The sequence below is a fragment of the Spermophilus citellus genome, assembly GCF_964194105.1.
Source record: "Spermophilus citellus genome assembly, chromosome: 14".
In the NCBI taxonomy this organism is placed as follows: Eukaryota; Metazoa; Chordata; class Mammalia; order Rodentia; family Sciuridae; genus Spermophilus; species Spermophilus citellus.
The window spans coordinates 94,211,673-94,236,899 of NC_138194.1; the positions used below are offsets into that span (position 1 = coordinate 94,211,673).

The 25,227-nt window shown below is 44.6% G+C and overlaps 1 protein-coding gene across 1 annotated transcript in view; it reads right to left on the reverse strand.

The window, feature by feature from the left end:
- ASAP1 (ArfGAP with SH3 domain, ankyrin repeat and PH domain 1) overlaps window positions 1-25,227 on the reverse strand; it is a 331,734-nt gene that overhangs the window by 48,926 nt on the left and 257,581 nt on the right. The window contains exons 12-15 of the mRNA XM_081266600.1: window positions 23,927-24,027; window positions 19,817-19,886; window positions 3,677-3,764; window positions 1,549-1,597 (exon numbers count right to left, since the gene is read on the reverse strand). Of these exons, the coding sequence (XP_081122726.1) occupies window positions 1,549-1,597; window positions 3,677-3,764; window positions 19,817-19,886; window positions 23,927-24,027 (308 nt within the window). The remainder of the gene's footprint in view (window positions 1-1,548; window positions 1,598-3,676; window positions 3,765-19,816; window positions 19,887-23,926; window positions 24,028-25,227) is intronic.

Below are 25,227 nucleotides of genomic sequence, written 5' to 3' on the forward strand. Positions count from 1 at the left end.
GTAACCTCAATAAATACCAGCTCTCTGAATCTGTGGGTGGAAGGCAGCCCTCCTGACAGGGCCCTTCTCATCTGGTTCCTGAGTCACACTCTCCTCTGCCAACTCTGTGCTCGGAACATCAAGCCCGGGGGCCTCTCCCCGCTCTGCCTGTTGCTTCTCGCCGTCAGGACCCTGCCTGCAGGGCAGAGTGCTCACACCCTTCCATGCCTGCCAGAGCCAGCACAGCTTATCTTCCTCTAGAATGTCACTTCTGCAAGAACCTCAGAAGGTGAGCACCCCGAGTCTGCTTTCCCCCAGTAGCCCTTGTGCTTAGCGCCTGCTCCACGTCACATGGCTCGTCTCTTTCGGGGCAGGGCTCCGCTACATTTCTTGATGTGTTCTCAGTGCTTTGCACTGTTCTTGGTATCTCAGTGGCATTTAATAAGTATGCAGGTGGATGAATGGGTACACAGAGCTGGCTCTTCCTTCTCTGTCTCCCTAACCTGCCTCTCCACTTGATTCTCTTTGGCTGTATTTCCCAACTCCACATGCCTTTTACCCATTCCTAGTCTCTTTCTGATCCCTTTACCATTTCCCTTCTGCCACAGGGAAAGAGAAAAATGTTGCACCCAGTTCACTAAACAATGTCAGAGATAGGTCTTTGGAAGGTAGGCAGCCCTGCACAAGATGCCTCAGAGTGGACAGAAAACGGCAAAAACTTCCCAAAGATGTTTTGGTAACCAAGATGTCAATTTGTATTTCCTATTAATTATATCCATTATATACATAAATAAATGAGAATAATGCTGCAGAGAAGCACGTGTGAGAGTGAATGAAAGAGAAGAGGTATGTGAGGCACACTGGGTGTGAAAGGCACCTGTGGCCCTCTGGGAAGAAATCAGAAAAGGAAAATGACAATACTGATTGCCATGGATGGGACAGAACTTTGAGAGTTTGTGAAACTCAGCCACATTACCCCGGGACTTGCCAGAAATGAGAGAAATCTGAACAGCATAAAGGTCAACTGCCCTCGTTAGCACCAGGGCTGTGAGCAGCTGAGAATATCATAGCTGTAGGCCACCTTCCGCAGCCCAGGGCTGCCACAGGAAGGTGGCTCGGGATCGCTCCCAGTAGCATGTGACCACAAACCTGGCTCTTCCCAATGCAGTGAGTGACCCAGGGAAAGGGGGCCTGGCAGTGTTCTTCCTCAAGGAAGCATCCAGGCATGCTGGCTCATGCATTTGGCCACCAAACACTGAGCAAGGCCTTTCTAAGTGTGGGTGACATGATTAAAAGACAAGTAAGGTGCAGTCCTTGTCCTCAGGAAGCTCTTGGTCTCCAGAGGGCCATGGGTGAGCACCAGAGGACAACAGTGGGGGGAAGCAGCCATGGGCACAGAGGAGGGAGCAATGACCCCGGAAGCAGAGAGGCCTGGGCCCAAAATGGCAGGAGGTGCCAATGTTTACTGAGCACACAGGACCGAGCACCCCAGATGCAAGAAGGAGCAAAGTGTGGGAAAGGAGCTTGGAGAGCCAGGAGCGGTTCCTACTAACTCTACAAACTACTTACGCCACATAATCCTGCTCATCTTCTGCCTGAAAATGATACGTCCTATTATCTAAAAGAAAACAAAAAGAAAGTGAAACCTCAGAAAGCATCATCATTCAGGTGTAACGCAGCTCTTTAAAGTTCTAGGGAAAAAAAAAAACCTATCCAGCAAGAGTCGGAATCTAAGATTATTTTTTACATCATGCTTTGCCAGATGCACAGTTTGCTCTGTCAATATTATTGTTCTCAAGTACCAGAGGAATATAATAACACAAATACCATGCAAACATTAGGCACCTCTTCTGAAACAAAAGTGAGAAGGGAAGAAGTCCCATCTGGCCAGGTGGGCTTTGGGGACAAAGCGCGGAGTGTGGCATCTCCTTTGCAGCAAGGATTCACCAGCCACTTCTCCATGGCTTAAAAGCCCCCTGCAGGGCGGATGCTGCCCACTTTGCCCCAGGTGTTGGGCTGCCCCCTGCTTTCTTCACCAGGAAGAAAGGCTCAACTTTGCCACTCAGGAAAGGGAGGATGAGGTGTAAATTGGCTATTTGGGACAGATGTCCATGAGAGAAGTGCTTTCTTAAAACCCAAGATTTGCAAGATGCTGCAAGACATTCAGGGTGAAATAACATTTACTGAGCACTTTCTTACATGACTGCTCCGGGCTGGGCACCCTCGTCCTTCATGAAAAAGACAATGTGTATGTTCAAGTACACACACGGGTAGGAGCGCTTCACGGCCCTGGCCAAATACCCCACCTTATTGCTGTGTGACCTCATCCGAATCACTGAACCTCTCCTAAGCTTAGTTTTTTCTCTTCTGTAAAATGGAAAACTGATAGGGCTTCTGTGAGAGTTAGCCACAATGTATATTAAAAGTATCTGGCGCATTTAGATGCTCAATAACTGACAACTATTATTAATAATCTATAGGTTCTCATATCTAGGGGTTCTTGGCTTTTTGAAACCATGTAATTTCAACCTTTCCTATTTCCTTCTCATCAATAACCCAAGAAATCTCCAAGTCATGAAAATCAGGGGAATCCAAACTTTACATGATGCTGTAGAACCCAGCTCACACTACACCCGAAGAGCCCCATGACCGACAAACTCCTAGATCGGACTGTTTTTGAGCCTGCATTCATGGAACTGCAGGGCAGGAAGGTATGTTTGTGCTTCCACTCAGGTCATGCACTTCAGCTCCTGGCCTGCTCTGCTGGGCTCTGACAGAGGAGGACAAAACCTAAGGCTGGCACTGCAGGATTTCGGGACAGTGGTGAGTCACTTCATTGGCCTTGCTGGCCTCTCCCCCTGCAGAAGGAGGTGTCCCCTCAGCTGCAATGTGGCCATCAGGTGCTCCCACAGGAGCTAACTTAGCAGAACAGCAGTCCCCAGCTGCTACTCACCGTGACAGCACAGGCTACAGGGTGTGTGTGTGGGAGGTTATTATGGTGTCACCTCAAGGGAAAGTAAATCTGAACCATATGGCATAAGGAAGTGAGGGGATACAGTGACAGCAATTCATGAAGTTTGAAGGCCGTCCTGCTTGGAAGCAAGATAACGATTTTTTCTCGAAGAGTCTGATTTTGCAGGGATATAACTCCAGGCAAATTAGCCGTATGGTACAGTGCTACACATGCCTTCCCAAGTCTACATCAGAGCCTCTTGACCCCCAGGTGCACTTTAAAAATCACAGAAGGGCTTTAAAACCCCTATGTCTGGACCTCACACCAAAGAATCTTTGAAATTCAGAGAAATGGGAACATACTTGGAAACAACTCTCTGAGGGGATCCAGCTGTGGACTCACTGCACCAGGACAACATATAAATGCATACTCTTCATATTCCTAAACATGGTCACATCTGACACTGCTATGCCTTCCCAACTGTAAGAGGGCTCGGTGCAAATTAAGTGACCTGAGAAAGCCGGGCACAGTGGCACATGTCTATAGGCCAGCTGCTTGGGGGCTGAGGCAGGAGGACTGCTGGAGCAAGACTCCATCTAAAGCTGCAGGTGCAGGAATGACAAGCAGCTCCACCATGGTGACCTTAGATCCCTGCTTGGAAATGCTGCTTCAGGATCCGGATGATGGACATCTGCAGGTGTCAGAACCCACAACAACCTACCAAAAGTGTTCTCAAGGACTCACGTGAAATCAGGTCAAAAGACTTCTTGTCTTCGGCGTTCGGTTTCACCTGGCAGGTAAGAAGGTTCAACTTGGCTGGCTGCCTATTGGACTGGAGAAAAGAAAGCAGAGATGTTATGTGTAGCACTGCCTTCTCGCTGCGGACCGTGCCCACAGCACAGCATGCAGTTCACAGGGCCTGTTCAGTGATGCAAGAACACATTTTTAGCAAGGAAGAATAGACACCTGGGCACTGCTGAGTGTACTGCAAGGCAACACCCGATCTGCAAGTTTCTGTCCTCAAATATAAGCGGGTAGGAAAAGTCTTGATTTACTGCATTAGAGCTCTGAATCTCATCGAGAAGGAAAATATTTAGGTGCCCAACTAAATGTCTGTTAACCGCAAACAGGGATCCTGGTGATTCATCTTACGGGAACCAGGAATGATTGATTCACTTCACTTCCAGTGAAGACTGGGCAGAGTCCCTAGAAATGCACCTTTTAGAACCTATACGTATTCAAAACCCATAGCTGGCAGTATCAAGATGGTACCTTACAGTGACATGTAGGGGAGCCGCAGTGCATTTACTGATTCAGGATGACCCCAGTAATCAATCATCCCAAACCTGATGTCCCAGGAATCCACAAATCTGGTTGCAATGCAAAATTTACATCACTTCTCTCAAAAGTATGGGGGTGAGTCCCACCTGGGAGTCACTGCTTAATCAGTCCCATATCTGCAGAGAGAACTCTGAGGATTTCTCTTCACTCATGAGCACACCTCTCGGCCACACATATAAAACAGACCTGACATTAACCAACGTGCTACCTCAGGAGTCTCGCCACACAGACATTCCAGCTCTCCTTCCTACACTTGTGCATGGTCACCTGCTGGCCAATGCTATCATAAGGACCCTGCTTCCTGCAGGAGCTGAAGAATAGGTCACTTGAGTGCCTGAGTTGGGCTACGCTTGGACACAGAAGCTTGTGGGAGCAAGCAATGGAGCTGTCTGCTCTGACCTGCTGCCTGCCCTGGCTGAGAGTCAAAAATCCCCATGTTTCCACCTAAGGAATGCCAAGTATTTAGGCAGACAAAGGAGAAGAGGGACAGAGAGGTCCAAAAAGCCCCAAACAACAGAGATGGAACACAGTCAAGACAATCAGAGACATTCTGCATCTCTCCTAAACAATAGGCCCTCAAGGATTGTGTTGACCTTCCTGTACTCTCGGACCAAATCCAAGATCCTCCCCCTCTGTGATTTCAATGACACTAGACTCAGAAAACCACGTCCCTTATCCCCTATTGGTTCCAAAGCAAACCGTCTCAGAAGAGGAGGTGAGATCCCAAGGAATTTCATGATCACTGTACGTAGCCTTGATTTAGAAATGGAACTAGGAGTGCAGTATGGGTGATTCCTCCCTAGGAGGGCACAGCGCTTGGGAAATGTGCTCCAGAACTGGCTGCTGAACTCGGGCAGGAGGGGAGGGGACACGGGCCTGAACCCTGTCTTAGAAGAGAACTGGAGTTTAGCTTGCTAAGAGTCTCAGACTCCAAAGCTGGCATCTACAGCCACACAGCAAGCCCAGCCCATGGTAAAAGAAACTGCTAGTCCTACATCTCATCTCTGGATGTTGATAAAATTGCCAGGTTTCCCATATGAATGACATCGATGTACAATGATCTGAAAAGGAAGTGACCCAGTTAATGGTGCAAATCTTGTTCCACTTTGAAACCCACATTTAAAGAAGGATGTAGAAAAGCTTAGGGAGATGGAGAGATGATTAAAGGGATAGGAAGTGGAAACTCTGAAGATGGGTTGAAGGCACTGCTTAGTCCAAAGGAAGGTGGCTGGGGTTGACTTAATAACCACCTTCAAGTTCACAAAGGTTGTTACTGGAAGGCTGGGCAGCTGTTTTCCATTTGCAGACATGAAAATAATTATGTATTTAAAAATTTGTAGAAAATTTGAGCCAGACATGCAGAAGAACTTCCCAAGCTTTAAGTGACAAACAAGAGGTTTCAGGATTCTTAAGTAGAGAAATTTGTCTTGGAAAATTTTAAGAATTTTGACACTCTTCACATCTGAATATGGCAGAGGGTTAACACACTGATTTCTCATTCTTCCCAAATCTAGAGTTCTCTGGTGTGTGTGTGTTTTCCCCCCATATACCAAACAACAGATACAATATCTTTTTTAAAGGAAAAACCCTTCAGCTCAATATTAATTGCATTCAAGCAGGTTAAAGAGTACCCCCCCCCCCCGCACTCCTCGGCACTAGTTTTCTGGAAAGCTTTGGATGATAAGGGTCTGCTACAGTTGGAGTCATTCATGATTAAGCTACAACTTCAGTGGCAACGGAGTATCTCGCTTCCCTCAGAAGCCCTTCAAGGCTACAGGACTGACATTTGCCCCTTATTTGACACGGACACAGCCTGTATCCAGGGTGCTTCCCAAGCTGGGCTGCCAGGGAAGAATCTGACAAGCGACCTATCACCTCAAATGTGACTTTTTAGGAGCAAAGAACACCATGTTTGACTGTCTTCAGCAGCTGACCCAGCAGTGCTGAGCCCACCAACGCCAGCAAGGGAAGTGGTGGATCAACCAAAGCCCAGGGACAAGGCGTCAGGCTTGGAGACCACTGTGGTAAAAATAGTCATTCCAGATGTTTGTCCAACTTCCCAAAATTCCAAAGAACTTTCTTGACATTTAGTACTAAATTATAGGTATACTGATTAAAGAAGATGTAATCTTCTCTGGGGTTTCAGCATAGAGTAAAATCAAAGTAAAACTAAATGACTTGCTCTGGGCTACATCAGGGTGGGATGGTTTAGGAAATACTTTCATATTGTTTAAGTACAGGCAGGAAAAAAAAAAAAAAGAAAGAAAAACTCATGGACAGTTCAGTGCATGGAGTCCCTTGCTGTTGAGCATTCTTGTCCCACTCTGAATAAAAACCAATCTGTACCCTGACTTCCAGGTGCCACAAGAGGCCCCTTCGACTGACTTCAGCTCCTACCATGGTGGAGGGCCTGGCCCTTCCTGCTGTCCAAGCCCAGCCCGCATGCCCTCAACTCCTGCCTCCCTCCCTTCAGGGCTCATCGATCAGCAAGTCCACAGGGGACTGTTCCTGGGCCCCTCTTCCCATGGCGGTCCTTCTTACCCTATTTCTTCCTGGCTCTTATCTCCCCTTTATGCTTCTTGTCTTTCTTCCCATCAAGGGTACACTCCCCCCACCCCCTACTAAAATGTGCCGGGCATACAGAGGTGTTCAAAGTTCTCAAATGAAAAGACTACATTCAGGTGCCTTAGTACATTTTCCCTAGGAGGGAAGTCTTATATCTTTTACTAGATGAAGAAATTGAGGCACCCAGAAGCGACATTCCTAAGATCTCTCAGAAAGGAAGTGGTTTGAGTGGCTCAGAGGCCCTGCTCCTCTTCTGCTTCCTCCGTGGAGCACACCTGGAGAGACAGCAGTATGGCCTTCCCAGACCTAGAAATGCTGAGATGTCCCCGCAGTAGAGCTCCTGAGAAGAGTAAAGCTTAAGTCAACAGAGCAGAAGTTCCAAGATTAACTTCTATCTTAATATCTTCTCAGGTTATTTGATTCTCACTCAAGTACTGACTTTCATAATTGATAAATTTTAGAACATGAAATAACTACTCATTCATATGACAGAAGTTTCTACCACATTCTTAGCACATCTGAAAAACATGACGTCTGTACCCTCAAGCGGCTCTGAGAAACAGACCTGAATGTGTCCCAGAACATGCCTGGTGCCCAGGGAGTCCTGGAGCCCCAGCTCTTGGGTATACACTAGAGGCATCCTGGACCTTCCAGTGAGGACCTCGGGGAGGAGGGAGTAGGACCAAGCCAGATGAGTGGAAAGAGTGTGGAGGTGCAGGTAGAAAGGCCAGGAACGCAAGGAGGGACAAGTGGCCCCAGGTGATGCGGAGCAGAGAAGCAGGTGAGGGATTCCATTCCTAGAGCTGTGGCAACCTGTGGAAGGAAGCTGAGCAGGCAGTGACCAATCAGACCTGCCTTGCAGGATGTGGCTGTGGAGGAGGTCAACAGCAATTCAGAGAGGAGGGCAGAGGAGTGGCAAAGAAGAGTCTGAATCAAAGTTAGAGCAGTGGTGCCAGAGGCTGGGGATGGCTAAACAGGATTTCAAATGAGTGACTCAAGAGAAACCACGCTAGGGTGTGCGAATTACCCAGAGCAGGCCTTGAAGACAAGCAGGGGAAGGGCAGGTGCACATGCAGGTGCTCGTGGGTAGCACCTCTTTCCAAGGCTTTGAGAACTTCTTCTCTAAACACAAGCGTCACACCTGTCAGCTGAAGGTTTTATGGTTCTGTTCCAGGCTCTCTTCTGAGCCTGTCCTTTGACAGATTTTAGTTTTCAATAAAATAATGCATAGACACTGGAGAAAAATGAAGAGACAGATGGAGGAAAGAGGAAACTCAACATCACTTGTTAACCCCACTTTTATACCCAATGATCCTCACAGTTATTACCCTGATGTTAACAAGGTGCATGCCAGGTGCCCCTTGTTTTTGCATCCATTGATTAAACCTGTATTTACTGTTTCATAAATGCTTGTTTTCTTAACACGCACAGATGTATTCTTTTCACATACATGAGTGGACTAAAAAGCAATCAAGGGTCAGGAAGGTGGGGTAAACTGATTCATGTACAAAAGAGGCAAAGCTGGGAGTGGAACAAGTCTCTAGACACTCATCACACTGTTTCTCTGTCCAGGTAAGACGTAGAAAATTTGCCAAGTAGAAAATATTTTGTTCCTCCTTTCCTGGTTCTTCCTGCTCTTGACTGGCCAGTTCCTTCATTTCCCTCTGGATCACATAACAGGCCTGCCAGAAACCTGTTCCTGACAAGCTCCACATTCCAAAACTACTACTCTTGTGGCCAAACCAAAGTTCTCTATCCCGGTGATGATCTAACCAAAGTACTTCTCTAGACTATGGAAGATAATGAAGGCCCTAACCTCTTAACCTTCCAATCACTTTAACCATGGGACTAATTTCCAGTTTTCAAGAAACTCTCTATTATTGCAGTAAGGAACTGTTACATTTTTATCCCCCCCAGCTTTTCTGTTGGTGTGTTATAGTGGTACATACGATGGGATTTGTTATGTATTTGTACATGCACAGAATATAACAACACAATTTGGCCAATATCACTCCCCAGCACTTCTTTTCTCCCTCACCTTATCCCACTCTCTGGTCCCCTTCCTCTAGCCTATTGATCTTCCTTTGCTTTTTATGAGATCACTCTCCATCTTTTTCTTTTTCCTCTCTAGCTTCCACATTTTAGAGAAACCACGTGACCCTTGACCTGCTAAGTTTGGCTTTTTTCACATAACATAATGCTCTCAATTCCATCCATTTTCCTGCAAATGACATTATTTTCTTCTTTTTTTTTCTATTAACTAAATAAATTGGTCAAATCAAAATTTTCTTTCTTTGACCAATTCTTTTTTTTATTAGTTGTTCAAAACATTACAAAATTCTTGACATATCATATTTCATACATTTGATTCAAGCGGATTATGAACTCGCATTTTTCCCCTATATACATATTGCAGATTCACAACGGTTACACATCCACTTTTTTACCTACTGCCATACTAGTGTATATTGTATTCTGCTGCCTTTCCTATCCTCTACTATCCCCCCTCCCCTCCCCTCCCCTCCCATCTTCTCTCCCTACCCCATCTACTGTAATTCATTTCTCTCTCTCGTTTATTTTTCCCCCTTTCCCCTCACTTCCTCTTGTATGTAGTTTTGTATAACAATGAGGGTCTCCTTCCTTTACCATGCAATTTCCCTTCTCTCTCTCTTTCCCTCCCCCCTCTTGTCCCTGTTTAGTGGTGATCTTCTTCTCATGCTCTTCCTCTCTATTCTGTTCTTAGTTACTTTCCTTATATCAATGAAGACATTTGGCATTTATTTTTAAGGGATTGGCTAGCTTCACTTAGCATAATCTGCTCTACTGCCATCCATTTCCCTGCAAATTCCATGATTTTGTCATTTTTTAGTGCAGAGTAATACTCCATTGTGTATAAATGCCACTTTTTTTTTTTTATCCATTCATCTATTGAAGGGCATCTAGGTTGGTTCCACAGTCTAGCTATTGTGAATTGTGCTGCTATGATATTTTATTCTTCTTAATGGCTGAATAAAACTCCATTGGATACAGGCACCACATTTTCTTTATCCATTCATCTATTGATGGACACCTCGGCTGGTTCTATAGTCTGGCTATTGTGATGGTGCTGCTATAAACATGGTATGTGCATATCACTATGATATCCTGGCTTTAATTCTTAGGAGTGGTGTAGCTGGGCTACTCTACCTTTGGGAGAATGTAGTTCCTCTCAGGATCAGCATTAAACAGTGCTATCATATAAATAGGGGGAAAACATTGATGAGGGCTCTGGGTAAGAAGCTCTTGTGGGGCTGATGCTGTTACTGCATCTGGCAACTCTGCTCTTCATCCTTTAAAGCATTTCCACAAACATTTATTGAGGGCTTATTTGCCAGTATAGAGTTTGGGTCAGTAAAAGAAGAATTTTGAAATTCACATTTCCTAACTGTAGTAGTCTCTTTGATCCCTGCCTTGTTCTCTAATAGGAGTTAGACACCAAAAACCTCCTGACCTCCCATATTTATAAAAAATGCAATGATACAACATCTGAGCCCTGGTCTGTTTTTTTAAGGAACATATTCTCATTACATTTTGTCAACTGTGTTTAATGTTTCTGTGACCCAAATGCCTGACAACAAGAACTTGAAAGATTATTCTGGCTCATATTTTCAGAGGACTTGGTCCATACTCGGCTGGCTCCAAGGGAAACATCATGGTGAAAGGGCTTGGCAGAGAAGAGCTGCTCAATCTGGCAGCCAGGAAGCAGAGAGAGTAAGGGGCTGGGGAGAGCATGAGTCCTGCGTCACACCCCCAATGGCCTAGCTCCTCCAACCAGGTCTTGCCTCCAAGGAGTCCATCCAGCCACACAGGTTAGTCCACTAATGAGGGCAGAGCCCTCCAATCACTGCCTAAAAGCCCCACCTCTGAACCTCGCTGCATGTGAGAACCCGGCTTTCAGTACACAAGCTTGGGGAGATATTCCAGATCCCAGATACACGGTCCACAGAGCAGGCAGTGAGTGGCTGAGAATGTCTACCAGACCCATCTCATCCTCACACGGGGTCTGTCCTTCAGAGCAAGGGCAGTCTCTTGACAGGTGTGTGGCATTTACCATGCCAAGGGTTTCACGCCTTTGTTTAATTAGCACAATGGCCCCATCAGTAAGCACCACCAGAGTGCCCCACATTTAACAGATGAGGAGCCAAGGCACAGAGAGGTTAACTAACTTCATCTTAAGGTCACAGCTAGCTCCAGCAGAGCATTTGATGAAGGCCGAGTGTTTTAAAATAACCTTACTTTTTTTGTACCAGGGAGGGTGGGTGCAGGGCAGCATGAAAGCAGGCTGATTTCAGACGGCAAGGCTTTTGTTTTCTACCTTCGAAATCGTAAAATCAGGATTTTCTTTATTCTTATCCCTGAACGACCAACGGCATCTTCTGTAACCAAGTGGATATGCTTTCTTAATTTGTGGGCTCTACATTAATGAGGTTCTTCTCTACTGGCTTTTCTACTAGAATTACAGAGCTGCACAGGAAGCACCAAGAATGACACGCTGTGTGTGGGACCTCCAAGGCAGGGCTTTGAGACCACAACCCTCACAAGCTGCGAGGCCTGAGGTTTTGACCTGAAGGTTCTTTTTAAATTTAATTCTTCAATTTCATCCTCCCTTCTTCATTTATGAAACAAGTTTCTTGCAGGAGTTTCCTCTAATCTCTGTTCAACATGAAAGCAGGAGAGACTTAACTGGCAGGTCCTTAAATCCTAGGAGACATTAACTCTCTGACACCCTTGTTATTCCAGAGGATTTGCCAAAAGAAGAAATCAAGGCTGCAATGCTTGATCTTTTCTGATGCCCACATGAGAGACTGCTCTACAACACCTAGCTTTAATGGAGTCACACTTTGGGAACTGAGCTCCTGAAAGTTTGGTATGTCTGAAGCAAAGCAATGTTCTGTTAACTTAAAAATGCAATTTATTCATATATTAAGGTACTGAGGAGAATGGAGGGGAAAAAACCTCACATGGAGGCAATCAGACCTGGCATTACAAATGGAGCCAGGAGCAAGCACCTTAGCCCCTCTGAGCTCTTTAGCATGGAGAGAGAAAATAAAGCTGTTTTTGCTGTGGCAATGAACTCAGGGATGCAGGACAAGTGTCCAATGCTCTGCCTCCTTGTGAGAGGTGGCCCAGGATCTGGAATTCAAATCTGGCTCCAGCACTTATTAGTTGCGTGACTTTCAGACTTCTTCCCATTAAAATGGAGATGACCTACCTCTTTGTGAAGGTGTAATGAAAGGCAAATGGAAGGCATATGTAAAGGGCTGGCACGCAGGGAGTGTCTCAGACTGTTTTATTACTACACTGAAATATTGGAAGCTAGTTGTCTTATGAAGAAAAAAGGTTTATTCAGCTGACAGTTTTGGAGGCCCAAAGTTCAAACTGCATGGTGCCAACTCTGGTGAATCCTCCCCCCCCCCCCACTGGCTACACTGCCTCCTGGTAGATTCCACTGCGGTGGCAGTGTGTGAGAGGGGGATCTCATAGACAGACAGGAAGCCACAGAGCAGCACAGCGGATAGGGGATTGAATCTAGGGGTGCTGTGCCATTAAGTTATATCTCCAGTCCTTTTAAATATTTTCTTTTGAGTCAGGGTCTTGGAAGGTGGCTCCATTTCCAGATCAGTCTAATATGCTGTCAGGGCAGAGACTCACTAGGCTCACTTAGCCAGGGGCAGCCTCTTCCAACAGTTGTAACAGTTCATTGAGATGCAAGTGATATGGGTTTTCCTCTGAAATAAACTATATTGATGCTGCTAATATGTAATCTTGGGATTCAAACAGTGAAAAGGAGAAGACCCTTCATCAGAATGCATAATAATAAGGTGTAAGTAGATGCATTTTTAAACTTACATTTTATAGAACTTGAATTTGTGAAGCCCTCTTGTAAATGTTAATGTCTTCATTTGCAATAGAAGCCTATAGGGATATTCCACAGTGACCCTGAGTTTGGAAACACTTGCTTTTTTCATATGTCCAAATACCTCTACTGGTACTGACACAGCCTTTTCCACCTGCTGGTGAACACAGCTGTGGAGAACATTAAGCACCTGTGCCTTTGCACCTGCAGCTACCCCCACCCCACCCCGCCATGCTGTGGATGGAACCCTTGGCTTAGCATTTACTAGGCAAGTGCTCTACAGCTCAGCCCAGCTGCATTTGAACTTCATTCATGAAAGTCGATTCTGGTATTTTGTCTAAAAGAAAGAAGGGAGAGTTCCCAGGTCCCAAGGGCAGCAGGGTGAGGCGGTTGATACTGTGACAGAAAATTGGCACTACCTCAAGCTGGCGGAAGAGACACAGAACAGAAAATTATTATTAAAATAGGGGAGCAGGCAGTTCAAATAGAGAATTGAAATAATACTGGTTCAAGAAATAATATTCGTTCAAGTTTATCCCCGACTTCTCCTTTTCTGTTATCCAGTAGATAGACGGTAACAGCTTCCAGAGTCCTACTTTCCCTTGAGTTCCTTGAACATGCTGCTCAGCTCAGGAGCAGAGGCTCCTCTCTCCCCTCGGCAGGGCTGGCTGCTCCCCAGCTTTGGCATTAAATGTCCAGAAAGCCTTTCTGCCCACACTATCGCAGCCGCTGAGCCATCTTCTATCATGGCCTCCTGCATGCTGCCCCTACAGGTCCCCACCCTTTGTTTACTCCAAGCTCCGGGAGGGCAGGGGCTACGGACTCATCACTGCTTACAGGGTCTAGCCCAGTGCCTGGCTTAGACAGCTACGAACAAAAACATTTCAATGAACAAAGTGTGTCCTCTTTATATTTGAGAAAACCAAAGCCTCCAAAAGCTTGAAGAGCTTACCCAAGGCTCTATAGCTTGTCAAGGGTGGAGCCTGGGTCTAACTGGCTCCACAGTTTGCCCTCTTTGAAGTCACAGTGTTGCTTTCTAATCCACTGACGAAAAGATTCTCTTCTCCTAGTAACAATGGGGACAAAGAGGTGGGTTCAGAGAGAATCTAGAACAGCCTCAGAGCTGTAAAGGCCAGCCATGGGCAGGAGTGAGTTCCGATCCACTCAGGGACAGGAGCAGCCCTCTGCCAGGCTCCCCTGTGCTTCCGGAGCACTTTCAGTGCATCCTTCAACGCCCCAGCAGCTGACTGTTATCTCCAGAGCTCTGCATAGGTCCAAAAGCAGTAGTCCTGGAGAGATGTCCACTGTTTTGAAGAGCCCAAGGACAAGCAGAGACACATCGAATCCCTGCCTTAGCGAAATGCCCTGGGAGGCCCTGGGAGGTGATGGAGCTGCAGTTAAGCCCAACGGGCAGAAATTAAATTTCTATGAGAAAATACTTACTCTGAACTGGCTTTGTAACGTGTCAAGGAGTAAAGGGAATAAGGGTACAAAAGAATTCCAATAAAGCACAATTTAAAATGGAGGTAGTAACACATTAGGGAAGACGACAAACAGTTCGGATAGGGAACATGCACTGAGCACAGTCCTGCCCCTCGTCTGCTCTAGTAACTCATAATCAATGAACTCATCTCACCTTTACAAATGCCCATCAATCAGGCACTGTCAAGGGCTCCTTTTGATCTAGGTGGGGAATCCTCGCCTGGATTCAGCATCAGAGACGGAGCTCAAGCTTGGGTAGCCTGTCTCCCAAGTTCTGGAAGCAGCAGCCCCCAGCTCAGCTCACTGAGGTGATAACTATTGAGCTCAGGAAACACTTTTTGTGGTCCAAGCTCTCTAACGCCTTTAATTCCATTATTTTATTTAATACTCAAGACACTGAGAGACAGGGACTACTGTTAGTCTGTTTTACAGAGCGGGGCACAAGCTCAGTATGAAGCATGCATTGTAAGTAGGTGAACGCACATTAACTCACAGGTGGATTCCAGGGCTGTGCTTTGAATCTCCCTGTTGAGGACAACGGGCCTCCTGGCAGGTGGCCCCTCACATTACCTGTAGGTGCTCGACCTGGTCTAGGCCAGTGGGATGCCTAGTCTTTTTGACTAAATCAAACTTTTTTTGTTGTACTTCTATGTGACATTGAAGTACTTTTAATGTCATCATATCGAGAAACAAGTGACTAAGAATTTTTTTCAGTTGTCATTGAACACAATACCTGTATTTTGTTTGTTTATTTTTATGTGGCTCATACATGCGAGGCAAGTGCTGTACTGCTGAGCTATAACCCCAGCCCCAAGGGACTAAGAATTTAATGGCTGTTATGCTGTTAATTCTCAGGGCATGTACAGGCATTTAAAAATGTAAGACATCATTTAGGCAGTCTTCAGATTCAAGAGTAAACTCCTAGAGCCCTCGCACTATCCCCAGGACCAGCACTCCCTCCCCTCCTAAAAGTCCTTGCAGCCTTCTCTATCTGAAGACCCTGACTGATTCAATGACATGGGAAGTGACTTCGTTCCAAAGTGCTGTTAGTCTTGAAAGTTTCAAAGACCTAACAATGATCTGGCATCTGAGGAGAGGCCTACAGTCTAGTAGAAAGAGCACGGGCTTTGGAACTTGTCCAGCAGTTTACAAATTACATGGCCCCAAGCGTGGTATCTCTGAGACTCATCCATAAAATGCAGTTTCATTTAAAAAATCTTCACTGAGCACTAACTACATATTGGGCAATGTGCTAGAATTAGGAATTCACTATGAGCAAGACAAGGTTCCCACTGAGGAACCTCAGCCTAATGAGAAATGAAGGCAGGAGCGCCTATCCTGAGGACTCTCCTGAAGACCACATGCAGGGAACACTAAGTGCTCAATAAAAGGCAGTTCTCTTTCTTTTTTCAACCCATTATCTGAAAAGCACGTTGCACTGAGGTTAATTAATTCAGGGAGTGAGGGTGTTGAAAAGCACAGCTGCCTAGGCTTTTATACAGGATTACTACAATGAAGTCAGACTATAATTCTAATACTTCATCTCTTTGATGATTTATTTTATTATATTTACACTGTTTATGTTTATACTGCTTTTAGTTAAAAAAAAAAAAAAAGGAAATGCAAACAACTCAAAGGCACAGACTGGAGTAAGATGGCAGCTGAAGCTGCTTTGGGGCTTGTCAACCCCAGTGGGAACGGCAGTTCACACCAACCACCTTCACCAGGGCCAAGGGAGCCAAGTGAGACCCAGCGCCTGGCTTTAGTATAACAAAAAGAAAAAAGCACTGAGGCCAGAAAGGAAAGAACTGGCAGAGTCACCTCCTCTCAACTCCATGCAGCAGCCCCAGGTCTCCTGCTTGGGGGATGAACAGGGGATTACGACTTTAGACTTCAAACCTAGTACGAGGTCCACCACAGTGAAACCCAAAGTATAGAAATCTATTAAGAATGGTTTAGTCTAATGTATGAAATATAATATGTCAAGAGCTTTGTAATGTTGTGAACAACCAATAAAAAAAAAAAGAAAAAAAAAAGAGAATGGTTTAGTGACTTGACACAAGCTTCTTTAATCTTAAGTTTTGCCACAGATTTGTTAATAGTTGGAATTCTGAAAAAAAAAAAGCATTTTATACTATGTTTAGAAAGTACTGGATGGGGTCGGGGTGTAGCTCAGAGGTAAAGCCCTTGTACAGCATGGGTAAGACCCTGGATTTGAGCAAGGAAAAAATGATTAAATATTAATATCAACCAGGTATGCTAGTGTAAGCCTTAATCCCAGCTACCTGGGAGGCTGAGGCAAAAGTATTGCAAGTTCAAAGCCAGCCTGGGCAACTTAGTGAAACCCTATCTCAAAATTAAAAGTAAAACAGGGCTAGGGATTCAGCTAGGTGGCAGAACACCTCTGGGTTCAGTCCTCAGTACCAAAAAGGAAAACAATAACAGTTAAGAGTAGAAAAATGTACTGGATATTTACAAATAAGCTGTGATGATGATGATGAAAGCAAATGCAGAGATTCCCACTAAATTTGATTCCTACAGTGCTGTGTTATGTTGAATAGTAAATAAAAACACATCTTTGAACAAATACATGAAAAACAATGTATCTGTTGGTGAAATCTAGGGATGGGCTGTATGCAATTCTTTCAGGTGTACATAAGAAAGTATTTCTCCATGGAATAGTGAGTTGGGGAGATGAATCACTCTGGGAGCAGGTATTACTCAAATGGTCAAGTCAAAAGACACTGTGCCATTAATCTGAAGGTAGCCTGGTCCTCTCCCAAGTCACTATGATGAGAACAATCTGCAAAGGTGACATTCACTGGGGGTGGGTGTGGCCTGCAAGCTGGAGGAATTTTCAGGTGTTAAGGGCTCCTGAATTAAGGCCCCAAGTTTTCTTACAATAGAAACTCTTCTCTAGCAGCAGAGGGAATGTTAGGAACTGGAAAAGGGTCTGGGGAGTGGACAGTGAGGAGGGCAGGGAGGCGAGAGAGCAGGTGTAGCAGTGTGGAGGGTGTGATCAGCGCATGATGCATGCACGTGTGGAGACAGCACAGCAAATCCTAGTAATCTGCACATTTAGGAAGTATTGATGATTATAAAGAACCAAAGGCTCTTTCCCTCACTTTTTCAAAGTCACTACATCTTTTTGCTTTCCTAGGAACTACTGGCCCTGATTTTCAAGCTAATCCTAAGTAAGCAATGGTGTCTACAAAGTGGGGAAAACTGACTAGAGATCTTCCTATGGAGGCAGGAATGATTATAAGTAATGTAACTGGCAGCCAAAAAAGTGGCTTAAAGCCAATGGAAAGTGTGGAACAGAATAACAGAACTCAGGGAAGGAATCAGCAGTTGAGGAGGAGCCTGTTTGCCCTGGGCTGCTCTGGGCAGGAGAGCTCCCAGTTTGTATCAGGAGGGGATCATCAACAGAGCTCAGGCTCGTCAGTGACCTGTGAGGAGCTAACAGAACAGCGAGACTGATCACTCTGTGCACACACAGCGGGCTGTCTCACTGCATACCCACATCATCTTTGAGTTAAACACTTTTCTCAAGGTCACACAGTCAATGGCAGAGCTGGGATTCAGACTCCCATCTGACGGATGCCACAGCCCCTTCTCTCAGCCACCAAACAATGTGGTCGGTGCGATACCTGTTGTTAATTAGAAAGAATGCACATAAACTGTTGGCTTAGCCACAACATCGTCTTTTGGCAGAAAAGAAAAAGGGAGTGAGAGAGAACTCATTTATTTCCTATATTTAGCAGTGTGCCCAAGGTCGTATAACTGTCGAGCAGTGCTGCTGATGCACTTCATCTCCTGCCACACTGCTCTGCTTTCCACAGCAAGTTCACAAGAAAAGTAAACGGACAGAACAGGGTAAGGCCACATGTCGCTCTCAAATGCTTGCTGAGAGGGCCATAGCCAGGCAAATCCATGGGAAGAGTTCTCCAGCAGAAGGTCATGAAAATTAGGGGACACACTGTAAATCTGACAAAAAACTCATGATCTAAATAGTCAAAATAGATCAGAAACTTTCACTCTAGTATAAACTGTATGGAATTAAAGATGAGAAGGTCCAAATTATCTATTTTCCACCCATGAACTTGGGTGAATGGAACTTAGTTAACAAATGCTGAATATATGAACAACTGCTAGACAGTCTCAATGGCAACCCCTAACAGGTCCAAGTCTGCAGGCGGGATTTCTGCTATCGGATGGGTGGCTGGCTAGAATGGGCATGATGGTTAAAAATCTCAGCTGGGCTGTCGGCCAGAACTCACCACAGGGTTCTTCAGGGGTCAAGGGACAGAGAGGAGGGGAACTGCTCAAGTTTCATAGAGAACTACAATCTTTAGGAAGCATGCCATCCATCATGTACTAGGCCACAAGAGGTACCAAGCATCTTCTGTGTGTCTAGGTCTGAGTACCTGGCTAAAGACGGACCGAGAGCTGTAGAGAGCTCAGAGTGCAGAACAGTTGGGCTCTACAGGAAGAGACACAATAGCAGGACCACATGGACTAATGCTGGATAGACTCAAACTTGAATTTCTTATTCTACCAGTTACTAGTTATGTTCAGATCTAGGGTCTGGTTTCTTTATCTGTAAAAGGAAGGTTCTGATACCACAAGGGCTGAAGGTAAGTGGTACTTCCTTTCCTTCACAGAGAAATATAAACTCAGCTGTAATGAAAAATTGCCAATGCCATAAATGCCCATCCTTGTTTCTACTATTCTGTCAGCAACAGACTGCTTATCCTAACTCAAGGGCCCCACTCGGCACAGGCTACTGCAGTTCAATCATGAATTTGTCCCCCAAACTGACGTTACTGGGTTAAATGGCACACACATTTTTAAACACACCTGGAATGAACTTTGCCATCCACTGAGTGATACATTTTCCATTAGAACACTTGCATCTTTGAGAATAAAAAATAAGTTTTTGCAGCAGGGCATGGTGGCACACAGCTGTAATACCAGTGGCTCGGGAAGCTGAGACAGGAGGATCGTGAGTTCAAAGCCAGCCTCAGCAATGGTAAGGCGCTAAGCAACTCAGTGAGACCCTGTCAACTAAATAAAATACAAAAAAGGGCTGGTGAAGTGGCTCAGTGGCTGCGTGTCCCTGAGTTCAATCCCAGGCACAACCCCCCACCCCATTTTTGTTTTGCTAGTTTAAAAAGGCAAAACAGAACTTGTTTCACTGTGCACTCTTGCGGCCAGCATGACCGAACATCTTTACACACATCATTCCTACATTACTTTTCTATGCAAAGAACATCCTCTATCAATTTTATAATGCTTTTTATAGGCTTTCTAGAGCAGCCGATGGTATTTCCAAAGATAAGATTATGATCAAACAGGTTGAGGGAACCAAAAAAAAAAAAAAAAAAGGTTTCTGGGGGTGACACAGAAGGACATAGGCTACCACAGGACAAGATAAAACCAATGTTTTGTAAGAGAATATCCTAAATGATCTGACTCAAATCCACACATAATATGGATTTGTGGGCAATACCTTAGTGTGGTTATATCGCCTCAGGAGCTTTCTGGTTCAGGAGGCTGAAAGTGTAACAAACAGGCAGGAAAACCACAGACACACTTACAGTTGCGTGTGAGATGGTCAGAATTCCATTCTTGACGGTGCACTTCCTCCTTTGCCACACTTTCCGGATCCTAGAAAGCAAGCCCAACAGAACTGTAAGTAGTGTCTGAGTCATCTGGGACATACAGTCATATGGTATGAAGAACAAGAATTACAAAAAAACCCACTCCAAAATTAAAAAATCCTGACCCCCTTTAAGTTACATAAATCAGAAAATTCTGATTGCCTTTTATATCCCAGCTACAGGGTAATTCAGACAGGTAGGCATAACAAAGATGCTCATTACAACACTGTTTTTGATGGTGAAAATGAGAAATAGAAATTACAGAAATTTAATATCAGGAGAACGAAAAATTAATTATAGTTACAAGATAGGTAAAAATACTATTCTCTGGAAAGGGGGCCCAGACCTATATTAGGCATTATGTTAGTAATGCTTACAACCATATCTGTCAATCTTTTACCAAAAGGCTCTGTTAACTGATTAATTCTACAATTAGATGAATTTTAAAAAGTTATGACGTCTGTCATGCAGGAGAAGAACAGGGGTGACACTGCCTCAGATGTAGGAAAATGAGCTGAGGGTCCAAGGCACAAGATGATCTAGTTTTGGTGACTCGTACACCTCCCCTTCAGGGGTCTTCCAATGCTAAAATGATGCCAGAGCCCCTGGAAAGAGAACTGTTCCTGATTCATACAGGAGTCAACTGTGGTCAAACCATCTGAAGGAGTTGTGATATTTTGAAAAAAATTGATGAAGCTGAAGATGGAAACCTCCAAAGAGAACTAATTTCAACTTGGAGTTTCCTGTGAAGCTCCAGGTGCGATTAAGAGGCCGAGTGTCGGGCAGAGCTGTGCACGCGCAGCAGGTGCAGCTTTGCTGCTTGGGACCACTTCCCCAGGGGAGGCAGAAATGGGCAGGGAATAGGATTCCCTGGCCTGGGAGAGGGTTGTGCAGGCCTTCTGATGCCATGGAAACAAATGACACCAGAGAGGACCATTCTATCTTTCCCAGATCTTTAAAATTGTAACTTGCATTTTCTTTTCCATCATAAATTAATACTCTAAGGAAACTGCCAAAACATGAATTTAAAACCAACACAGATAACACTGTCTTCTTATATATGTAACTATCAGAAGTATAGTTTGTTTCAGAGCATGTTTTTCAGAGCATGATGAGAATTTGACTCCATTTGACTAGATGTAAACTGAACACAATGCTCAAAATACTAGTCTCCTCAGGAGATAGTTTAGAACCACTAATTGAGAACTATCCTCAAATCACAGCTAAATCACAAACTTTCTTTTCTAAGTACTAACTAGGATATTAGCGCTGATATCTACCAAATGAAAATGCCTGAATTTGGTTAATGTTTCCAGCTATCTATAAGTGGTTCTGATCTTGTTTTACTCTCACAGAAGCTTGTGAAGATGGGAGAGGCAGTCCCTGTACATTAAGCCAAAGCCAGCACCATCCTTCCCAACACATTTCAAAATACCAAACCACCAAATCGTCAAACTACTCAACCTTGGGTAAACTCTCCCTGCTCAGTTTACTCATTTTATTTAGTTAAGCTTTAATATATCAGTTTTTCTTATGTGTATTAAGGAATCATAAAATAAACATCCATATTCTCTTGCACAGCTAATGAAGCTGAGGAAAGTAACACAAAAGCACTGACCTTTCTGGCCGAGAGACTGCTAATGAGGCATTGCAGATCGCCAGGAGGAGGAGAGTATTAAGATATGCCCCTGCACAACTGAGAACAGCAGCTCCTGATCTTTGTAAATCTTCTACAGCTCTTTTCTATTAAAAAGTAGCCTTGCACGACTCAGTGTGTATCGATGCTGATGCTGGATCATTTGGGCTTTGGATCCCATGTCATTGTCTAGCATAATCCCAGCAAAGCTGTCACTTAACTCATGTTACTTCACCTCTTAGGGACTCATTTTCCTTGCCTGTATCATGAAAATAATGCCCTCCTTCTGGGATTATGTTGAGAAAATATATGCTCCCATGCCTCTTAATAAATGCCTCTGGACCATAAAGTTTTAAATTATTAGACATTTTAGATTGGTTTTCAAATTGTGTAACAATCCTTAAGAAACAAGAAACATTTTAAAATCGGGGTCAGAAATTACTAATGCAAATGACCCTTAGGAGAAAATCACAACATATCAGTGGTTACTATTAGCAAATGAATTTGTCTTCAGGTATAGGCACTGCAGTATCTTCTTCCACAGAAGTAACCACCAGCAACTCTGGGTTATCGCGATTCACCTGGGCTGCTGAAGCAATTATTAGGAGTTTGGACCACTTGACTTCCAACCTCCCAACTCTAAGATGCAACAGCTCTTCCCTTATCTCTTACCAACAGACTGCAGCAGGGTGAGAGTGAAAGCCATATCTCACCTACCTTTTACCCCCCAGCATCAGCAGACTGCCTCACACACTAGAGTGCTTGTTGTATGCCTACGAAATGTATGCAGGCATGTGGAAGGGTGAGTATGCTAGTTTGTTTTGGGTGTGCCAAGAGTGGTTGACAGCAGTAATGGCCACTTTGAAATATGAAGGGGAGACTCCTGATGTGAAGTCAGATATGCAGGTTCAAATCTGGCTCTTGCAATTGCTGTATGATGTCAGTCACAGAGATGACTGTGGGTCTCTGGCAGTAGGGTAGGCACTCAGCAGATGCTCACAAAAGAACATTTTAAGGTCTGGACTAAACAATACTGATGAAAACACTGATCTTCCTGGGACATGCAGATGTTAACCACTCAGAAATAGGCAACTCTAATTTCCAGAAAATCATGGTGATTTCAGGTGACAGTGCTTAAAAATTTGATTATTTTATACTTCTGCTTTTAAAGAAATGCAATAGTACATTGTTGCCTTTTTCTTTCTTTAGAATGTAAGGACTTTCTTTTGCTCAATGCTATATATTTCAGGTTCCTTGAGTCCTAGACACAGAGGATTCTCAAAAGATACTTGTTGAAAGCATGAATAGAATGAGCATAAAGACAGCAACACCAGAAATTTGTAAGAGAAATGGCTGCAATTTCAACAAACAAAACCAATAAAACACCTATAGCTTAGATAAGGCCAAGAATATATACCCACAAGCAGTCAGAAAACAAGGAGCTTTCTTTTAAAAATGGATGCCAATTAGTAAAGGAAATGATTTAAGAGTCTAGTTAAGCACTTACTGCTAAATAGGATCATTTGTTCAAGCAACAAAGGCCAGTGTGGCAGGACCAGGGGACAAAGTGGAACAAGGAGGCTGAGGAGAAAGACCAGGCAAGACACTCTGTATGCAAAGGGAAGTCACTGGAGCAATGTAAGCGAACGAATGACATGGTGTGCTGGATGTGTAAAAGACCATTCTGGGCCAGGTGTGGTGGTGCACACCTCTAATCCCAGCAACCTGGAAGGCTGAGGCAGAAGGGTACACATTTGAGGCCAGCCTCAGCAATTTAGTGAGACCCTGTCTCAAAAATAAGAAGGACTGGGGACATAGCTCAGTGATAAACTGGCCCTGGGATAAATTCCCTGTACCAAAACCAACCAACCAAGACCAGACCAGAGCACTCTGAGAGCTGTTAGAGGGGAGTTGGAGAGGGAGATGACAGTGACAGAGTCCAGTTAGAAGGTGGCACCAACAGTCCAGGAGAGATGAAAGTGGACCATCTCTGGGCAGCAGAGACGGCTAGAGGTGCATTATATTTAGAGTTAGAATGGAAGGGCTTTTGTCAGATTGGCTGTAACAGAAAAGGTCAAGGTGACCCCCGAGGTTGGGGTTTGAATGGCCAGGTGCACCTCCCAGGCAGAGAACAATGCAATAACTAACAGTAGAGAGGAGGGCCTCTCACTTCTTGCCTTCCTAAAAGTACAGGTTACAAGTGACAGGTGCCATTTGGAGGGGCCACAAAACTACTACTGCTTTTTTTTTTTTAAAGACAGCAGGTTAAATCTCAGACTTATGTGAAGAAAGTCAGTGCATTAGAAAACATTTAAGTGTGTTTTCCAATTTGAGAGGCTAGAAAAAATTGTTAGTTAACAGCCTTCAGTAAATATGCCGATCACACCCAGGGACGCCGGGCCCATACACACCCGTCACTCTTCTTCAGCAGGTAACCCTTCTTCTCACTGCCGTATTCCTTATTGCCCTGGAGCTGATGCATGCTGTACCCTCCTTGCCGGCTCTGGGAATCCTAGAAAATAGAAACCACCAATTAAGCTAAAGCTGGAGACAATTTTCAAATCCTTGACTCTATCCTGTCATTGAGCCTTTGCCCATTGGTCTAAGAATTATGAAGCTTTGAGAGCTGTGAGGTCTTTGCCTTGGTTTTTAGAGGAGGGAAAGGGCAGGAAAACATTTGCCAGTCACAAAGCCAGTCTGAGGAAGGGCTGGGCCTGGGTCTCCTGTTTCTAGTTCAGAGCCCAGCTCTACTCTGAAGTGAGTTCAAACACACACAGGGCGCTGGTGGGCTACCAGACGACTCAACCCAGTTTACACAAACAGAAGAGGCAAGCACAGGAAGCAATGGAAAGACAGGTGGACCACAAAACAAAACCCGTGCAACCTATGGGGGCATGCCATTGGTGCCTCACCACAGTTTCTAAGGACTGTGTACCCAAGCGGCCACTACGTTGTGAAAGCCTAAGAAACAAGTGAACCATATTGGACTGTAGCATGACAACATGGGTGTCTAGACATGGAAGTAGGACAATACATTCTCACAGGAAGTATGGACTTACTCTCCTAGACTTCGATCAGGAAGGGCAAAAGCAGAGAGAGAAAAGGCAGAATGTTGGAAAATACAGTTAATTTTGCTGAAAACGTTGACACTTATAATTTAAACATTTCATATAATGCACAAAGAGAACATTGCTGTAAGAATAATACCAGAAAACACGAACGTGTACCTTTGGAATCATGATAACCCTTGGGTGACGGGACAGTAAATATCTTATACCTATAGGGTTTTGCTGGGCCATGTTGAGTGACAGCAGAAATATAGCAGAATGGAAGAACATGAGGTATAGGTTACCAAGATGTAGTGTTGACAAGCTTCAATGCGTGTGGTCAGGGAATCAATAACTCAGTGAAACTCAAAATTATTTACTTAGAAAACTTCAGAAGAGCCACAGATTGTAAGAGTTCAAATAATGAGAGCTGAGTGCATACATCCAGTTTATAAGAGACACCTAAAATGTGGTGGTGCTGCGGGAAGCTCAACTAGCTGCACTGGTTATCTCTTGATGGATGTGCACAACACATCTCAAGGCCAGGGTGGCTTCTTTCAGACATTCAGGCTCTGGGTCAAACAGTGTGTGATCAGTGAGGCAAATTAGTGGGAGGAAAATTTCTATGACAGTGCGCCTTTATGAGGCTATTCCAGTCGTGATAA